Source organism: Alosa pseudoharengus, unplaced genomic scaffold, assembly GCF_046254945.1.
Source record: "Alosa pseudoharengus isolate Yale_2024_CS ecotype anadromous, Long Island Sound unplaced genomic scaffold, YU_APseudo_1.1 YU_APseudo_1.1_scf_14, whole genome shotgun sequence".
NCBI classification, from domain to species: domain Eukaryota; kingdom Metazoa; phylum Chordata; class Actinopteri; order Clupeiformes; family Clupeidae; genus Alosa; species Alosa pseudoharengus.
In genome coordinates this window covers 9,605,323-9,612,822 of record NW_027468609.1, presented here as the reverse complement: position 1 = coordinate 9,612,822, position 7,500 = coordinate 9,605,323, and the positions used below count along the sequence as shown (strand labels likewise).

At 41.8% G+C, this 7,500-nt stretch overlaps 1 protein-coding gene across 1 annotated transcript in view; it reads left to right on the top strand.

Annotated features, from left to right (window-relative positions):
- The window catches only part of ccbe1 (collagen and calcium binding EGF domains 1), a 41,245-nt gene that overhangs the window by 30,557 nt on the left and 3,188 nt on the right, over nucleotides 1-7,500 (top strand). Inside the window, exons 7-9 of the mRNA XM_076283782.1 lie at nucleotides 1,437-1,545; nucleotides 3,403-3,542; nucleotides 6,612-6,647. Of these exons, the coding sequence (XP_076139897.1) occupies nucleotides 1,437-1,545; nucleotides 3,403-3,542; nucleotides 6,612-6,647 (285 nt within the window). The remainder of the gene's footprint in view (nucleotides 1-1,436; nucleotides 1,546-3,402; nucleotides 3,543-6,611; nucleotides 6,648-7,500) is intronic.

Sequence of the window (7,500 nt, the reverse complement as noted above, 5' to 3'; positions counted from 1 at the left end):
ACACACACACACACACCATTCGGTGGTGATAATGGATGACTCTGAACTGTGAGGATCTTGGAGACGGGGAGAGTAGGACAGAGAGGGCGAGCGAGAGTGAGCGAGAGTGAGAGGGAGTGAGTGTGTGGGGGGGTAGAGTGAAGCAGAGCAAATGAAATGGACTGAACAAGAGTAGTGGGGGAGAGAGGAACGCTGGCCAAGACGCTGTCTGCTGTGGAAGGCTGTTCTCCACACCTGTGAGAAGGGACTATTGTTCCTCAGCTTTCCTCTTACGTATCTGTGTTTTAAAGTGCAAGTCAGAATATATTGCGAATACAGAATATATTGACTTTGTATTTATTCTCAAGAAAAAGGAGACATTGCAATATACCACATCACACGTGAACGCATCTCTTCTATAGTGTGCACATAGAAATAAATCCTGATGTTTGAGGGTCCAAAAGGCTAATTCTTCTACACATGTACTTCATTTCTTTCACGGTTAAACGCTCCATTCATCCTGCTGTGGTGAGCGTTAACCACTCAGAGGAAGGGCGCCCACTGAAGTCAAACATGTAGATGGCTGTAACACGATCCGGGAGTTACAGGACACACAACCCTCAGTGAAAGACAAATTATCCTCCAATTGGACTAGCAATAAAAAAAATAGGCCCCAACTCACCCTAGACCTTCCAGAGGCATGTGTGCTGCCTGGGGCTACAGAGGCCCTCCATGGCCTAGTATACAGTACACAAGCATGTGTGATGGGTAGACCCCGGGGGGTTCTGGGTAATGGATATGTTTGCCGTTGCCTGTGGACCTCTTGGCTTCTTTGAAGCGCAATGCAAACAGCCCTGGTGGTGATCTATAGTGATGCGTCTGCATTATTCAGAAGGGATTTCCTGTTTTGGGCCTGCGCGCCCCCCAGCTGCTCCAGCACTCAGATCCATTTACACGGCCCAGCTTGACCCCGGTGTTTGTCTCGTGTGAACGGGGTGGATGCTGCTTGTGTTGCACTGTCTCCGTTATTTAAGTGAAATTAGCTTCAAAAACTCATTTAGGGCTGTATATTTACTCTGCCGGTTCGCACAGCGATCAGAGAAGTCTCTTCCTGCTGGCTCCCGTTTCCATGACTTGGCTTATATAAGTATATAAGTATATATACTCTTTCGATCCCGAGAGGGAAATTTGGTCTCTGCATTTATCCCAATCCGTGAATTAGTGAAACACACTGCACACAGTGAACACACAGTGAGGTGAAGCACACACTAATCCCGGCGCAGTGAGCTGCCTGCAACAACAGCGGCGCTCAGGGAGCAGTGAGGGGTTAGGTGCCTTGCTCAAGGGCACTTCAGCCGTGGCCTACTGGTCGGGGTTCGAACCGGCAACCCTCCGGTTACAAGTCCGAAGCTTTAACCCTTCTGAGGCCTGACTCCCTTTTTTGACGCTGTCACCAGATGGCTGTGATGCCCAACAATGCCGAAATCACCAAGCAGATGACCAGTGAGAAAAGGCTGACTTCACACGCCTACCTGCACGGACCCCCTGGGCAACCTGGACTTCCAGGTGAGCCACAGAAGGACCACAACAGAGAGCCGCCAGAGGCAAAGCTCTAGTTTAAAGCTGTCTTGCTCTCTTGATCTGTAGTTTAAAGCTGTCTTGCTCTCTTGATCTGTAGTTTAAAGCTGTCTTGCTCTCTTGATCTGTAGTTTAAAGCTGTCTTGCTCTCTTGATCTCTGGTTGAAAGCTGTCTTGCTCTCTTGATCTCTGGTTTAAAGCTGTCTTGCTCTCTTGATCTCTGGTTGAAAGCTGTCTTGCTCTCTTGATCTGTAGTTTAAAGCTGTCTTGCTCTCTTGATCTCTGGTTGAAAGCTGTTTGGGGGGCAGTCACGTGATCGGGATATGACGGTAGTATTTGTGTGGGCTCGGGATGGGACGGGAGTGAAAATTGTCACCCTTTAATGCACATACATTGCTTGCCACGTAACAAGAAGAAGAAAAAGTTGCTCGGGAACGTGCATGGAGTCCGAGTGGAGTCGCCCTGAAGCGCAACTTAATTTCATTGGATAACAGCGGCTCTAACGAAGAGCAGTCCGCCTACCGTCCTCCTGCTGCAAATGCATTCTAACTAGGGGTGGGCGATATGGACAAAAAATAATATCTCGATATTTTTTGTGATTTTGACGATAACGATAATTAGTCGATATCCTTTAAAAAAAAATTTGTAAAAAGTCTGAGTCGCTTTACAGCTCATTATTTATAAGTAGCATCAATACAATAATAACCTAACCTGTGACTTTTTAACCAAATCAACCAATGCATTTTCACTGACACATTCCAATTCTGCCCCCACTAGAGTGTGTGGCAATGACATGAGAAAGTCTGAAGCTGAAGTTCCTTTCAAAAACCTTTACTTAGGATTCACTGTAAAATGAAGCAGACCAACAGAGTGCATCTCAGTTATTTCCTTCGATGTTTTAAGAGCAATCATGTAGGTTAGCATTCCAAGTTACAGAATAGAAACTAATGCGTTAGCTTATGGCTAATGTATATGAGAAATCCCATAGAGATGCTAACGGTTAGCATAATCGATAAACGTAAATATTTAGACCAAACTTCAGTCCATTTACAAAAGGGTTACATGAGAAGAGTTCTTTGCTTACAACTGACTATTAAAGTACTCAAAGGCCTCCATATAATACCATGTAGGGAAAAAACGTGACTGTCTCATCAATGCTACTTTAACAGAAGTAGCCCACAAAATCCCAAGTAGTCTAGCTGCACAAAATAAACATTAGGCTTGTGTGTGACAACGTGGACCCACTAGTGATCATGTGACACTTGCTCTGCAGCAGCCAGGGGCTTCTCTCATACACCTCCTGGATTTAGTGAATGTATGAGGTTTCAATGCCTGATTTCGGGTGTTATTTCCCCATAAGTAATTTAAATACTCGATAATGTAAATTTGCACATTGTTAAAACAACAATCACGATATTATCGCAGACGATATCGCCCACCCCTAATCTCTAGTTGAAAGCTGTCTTGCTCTCTTGATCTCTGGTTAAAAGCTGTCTTGCTCTCTTGATCTCTGGTTGAAAGCTGTCTTGCTCTCTAGATCTCTGGGTGATGTGTATCTTACTCCATACTCTCCTTGAAAAACAGATGATAGGATTGTGGTGCTGAGTGTATGATACTCCATGTTTTGTCACACAAGTGTTATTTTATTGCTTACTAGCGAGTAAAGCTTTGTCAAATCACATAGGCCTACTAGTCTAAGCTCAAGATGTGTGTTCTAATCGCATAGCACACTGAAAAAAAAGATGATTTTGTGAGGAGTTTATGGGGGTACGTTTCATTTTCTGATTCTTCTTTGCTGCTGTACCGTTTCTCATTGTCTCCTCTTCCCACTGAACCCATCCGTAGGAACTCCAGGCCCCCAAGGCTCCTCTGGACCACCAGGGATGACGGGGCCGTCTGGACCTCCAGGGCCCCGGGGCCTGATGGGCCCAGTTGGGCCCTCCCCAGATCTGACCCACATCAAACAGGGCCGACGAGGGCCAATGGTGAGAAATACTCAGAAACACTCTAAGGAAGCTGTGAACAGGACTTAGATAAGCCCAGAGCCAGTAATGAGTGTCATCATCTCATCACACATACCGAGTCCAAAGAAAGCGGGGTGAGGTTCCAAGTGAACATCCCATGTTGTCTTTGAACATTTCATCCTTTTATACATGACAGAATTGTTTTGGTTATGCAAATTAAATACAGGGATTAAATTTTCAAGGTCCATTAATGCCATGATAACATTTGGTTCTGCCAATACTTTTCTTCATTTGTTTCATAACACATTCATAACACACACATTTAAAACTCATTTTCTAAAAATGAACATGAGAAAGTGAGCCCTTGTTTGAGTGCAAAATGGCTGGCGCACTATTGAACAACATAGAGATGCTTCAGAGAGGGGTAAAGGTGTGGTCAAAGGCAAAGTTAATTGAGCCAAGCCAAAGCTAATTAGTCAAACAAATCATTTGGATAAAGCTTACTAAAAACATAGCTGATCAATCCCTTAAAACAAAATGTGTCAGTACAAAGAGTACAATGTACAGTAATACCCCCTTTGGCCCATAGCCTACAAGAAGATCAGGTTTTGATCTGGACAGTGTTCACCATCAAGCATACATACCATTTGAAATAACTAGATGTGGTCTTTGTGTTGTAGTCATTGTTCACTGGTTATTTATTTTGACCTAATGGGATTTGTTGTATTTGTTGAGCATGTTTTATTGTTCATCTGACGCATGTGTGGATACTGATTACAACATGCTGATTATGCTGATTACAACTAACAACCCCGCAGGGATAAAAAAAAAAAGATATACTTCCTTGATCCTTGATCCTTGAATTGACATGCCTCGGTGGATTTATTTAATTCATTGTTGGAATTAAATAAATTGGTCGGAACAGGGCCCAATATGTATTTGAATTATGCAGTGATCTCACATACTGTATGAAACTGTGAAAACACATCAAACCTTAATAGAACTGGGTTGGTTTTTATTAAACATTCGGACCCCTTCACATTTTATTATGTTGCAGGCCCATTCCACTCTGCCAACATTAACTTCTAACAATAACTGTAAAAACTACTGTTCATTTCAAAATAATTTCCCCCCTCATCAATCTTGACAAAGTAGGTTGATGGTGTGTGTGTGTGTGTGGGGGGGGGTAATACTTTCTTAATGTGCTATAAATGCCCCCTTTCATGTTGTTGATATTAAGTGATATATTTATTTTCAATGCTTGTAGTCTGATGCAGTTGTGAATCACCACACACTGGACGCTACTGATGTGTTGGTGCTGTTTCAAGGAAGATGTTAGGAAATGGAAAACATTGCCAGTTTATGCTGTGGTTGTTGTTTGGATTCCAGTTAGGCTATGGGCGTAAGTGGGGACTGTCAGTACAAATTAGATTAATGATAGCTAATCCACTTTGCCGACCCTATCACCAATAAGTCCTGGCACCACCAGACTTAACAGAGACAATAAATCAAACTATTATTTGGCTCAAGAAAACACCACATGACTGCTTGACATCATCCACTTGGACACGAAAATAGATACAACAAATGCTGCATCTTTTCTAGACTTCTCAACATCAGGCCTCATTCTAAACCATTATCCACTGCAGTTCTATTGGATATGGACAGAGTTCTCTACTGGCTGTTTTCAAACTTTCAAAAACTGAGCTGACGTCTAGTTGTACAGTGTCTCAGCGTGGTCAAATCCATGCTAGTTGTACAGTGTCTCAGCGTGGTCAAATCCATGCTAGTTGTACAGTATCTCAGCGTGGTCAAATCCATGCTAGTTGTACAGTGTCTCAGCGTGGTCAAATCCATGCTAGTTGTACAGTGTCTCAGCATGATCAAATCCATGCTAATTGTACGGTGTCTCAGCGGGGTCAAATCCATGCTTCAATGGCTGGATTGGGGATGGCGGTGAACGGCTGTGTGTAACACTGTGTGGAGAGCACTAAAAACTAGAAAAGTCAGTACACTGGTGTCAGTGCATCTTTAAGGCTGGAGATACTGGGTCATGTTTATCCCCCAAAGTTATGAGATGCGGCTACTTCATATCAGTTATGTCCACTCCTGTCCTCCTCCATGCTCCGTTACATATTTATCAGGAAATGCAGCTCTTCTCAAAGGACTAAAGGTGATCCATAGTACATCTTGCCGCCTGCACTTACTTACGGAGCTGACAAATGCTTGTGGAAATAACAGGGCTAAAGGGTGAATACATTACAACACAGTTATTGTTTTTCTTGGCAAAGCTCCCCTCAACCATCAGCCATTTAACTTGTCTGAGAGCATTGGCCTTTTCCCCTTAATGCACTGGAGCTGAACATGAGAGTGTGAGGTGTCACTGAGGAGAAATGCACAGTCATGCTATTAGCCTAGTGATTTACTAGATGTCTGATGCCAGAACATTACCGTCAACACTTTGTACTCCTATAAAGTCTCATGGGGGTCATTTTTGTCTGTTGTTTTTCAGTACATATGAAGTATGCTATAATAATGTGTAATATGACCAAAACAAAAGAGTTTTCATGCAGCAGGTGTGGTTCAGTGTATGTGTGTGTGTGTGTGTGTGTGTGTGTGTTTATCGCTCAGTTCCAAACAATGTGTTGAACTGAGAATGATCTCAGAACATTAATCTTCTGCTGGCCCAACTATGTTCAGAGCTGATTTTAACTCTGAAGCCATGGACACCTGCCCAAAATCAAATATCACATCATAACTCATGTTTATAATTCAGGAATATGTAGTTAATCTCCTTTAAAGCCCTAAATGTCTGGAAATAGGTGGTGTAGTGTACTAGAAATGTTCTCAAGTCATACCGTACCTCATGCACCTTTTCAGACCACAAATACATCAGTAAAAGAGTAACTTGATGTAGTAACTGTGCTTTATTAGTATCTTAAGGTGTCACAGATGGCACCCACAACTAATTTGTGCAGATGGGATAGTTTGTTTTATATAGTAAGTGATGGTTATTGTTGTCAGTAAATGTCTGATGCTGTTTCTTTCGATGGTCGTTTTGATTTAAGTTTATTTGTTTTGAATATATAGGGTCCCCCCGGTGCACCCGGGAAAGATGGCATGAAGGTATGTTTTTTTCTTTCATTTCCTCTGTCTGTCTAGTCATTTCTGATCCTCCTGTTTTCACTCAGTACAAGCACACACATTTGCCAGAGGTTATTTCTCCCACTGGAATGTAAATATTTTGAAATGTCAGATGAAGATGTTTAAAATCAATTCTATCCTATCTGTAATGCAATGAAGTCGTTGGCCAAAACAAGAGAAAGAGAAACACAGCACAAAAAAGACAGAATACTTCTCAAAAATAGCACCATGTTTTTTAAAATCTCAAAGCAAACTGCTGTGCTCATCATAGTTCTAGTTACACCATGGTTATTCATTGGTTGAGTTCTCAGCACAGAAAAAATAGTAATTTATTGTTTTACTGCAGCACCCTAATTTTTACGATAGTTACTATCAGTTTGATGGTGTGACCAACATTTTTGAAGGTGCAGAAAAAGGATTTATCAATGCAATTTTAATTTTATCAGGGACATTAACCACAAAGCTAAGAAATTCGTAAAAAGTCTTGACTGTTATGCATATTTTGACAGAAAGTCTGTCATCAAGCATTTGAAAACCTGATTTAGTGTAAAAAAAACACAATTAATCTGACGCAGATAGTGTAAGGTGATCTGCACATTTTGATTTGAATTCCACAGAGAAGCCTTATCTGAAGCTGTCTTCTAACTCCACCCATGATGCTAAGATTATATTATTCCCTTTCAGGATAAATTATGCACAGTGGTTTATGTAATACTTGTATACTTAAGGGCCAGTTTGGAGAGCCAATATTCAGTTCCAATATAGTTTGGGAGCCTCAGAAATCACTTTATATACTGAAAATGATCTCTTAATACATGTTCTGAACAGACCTATC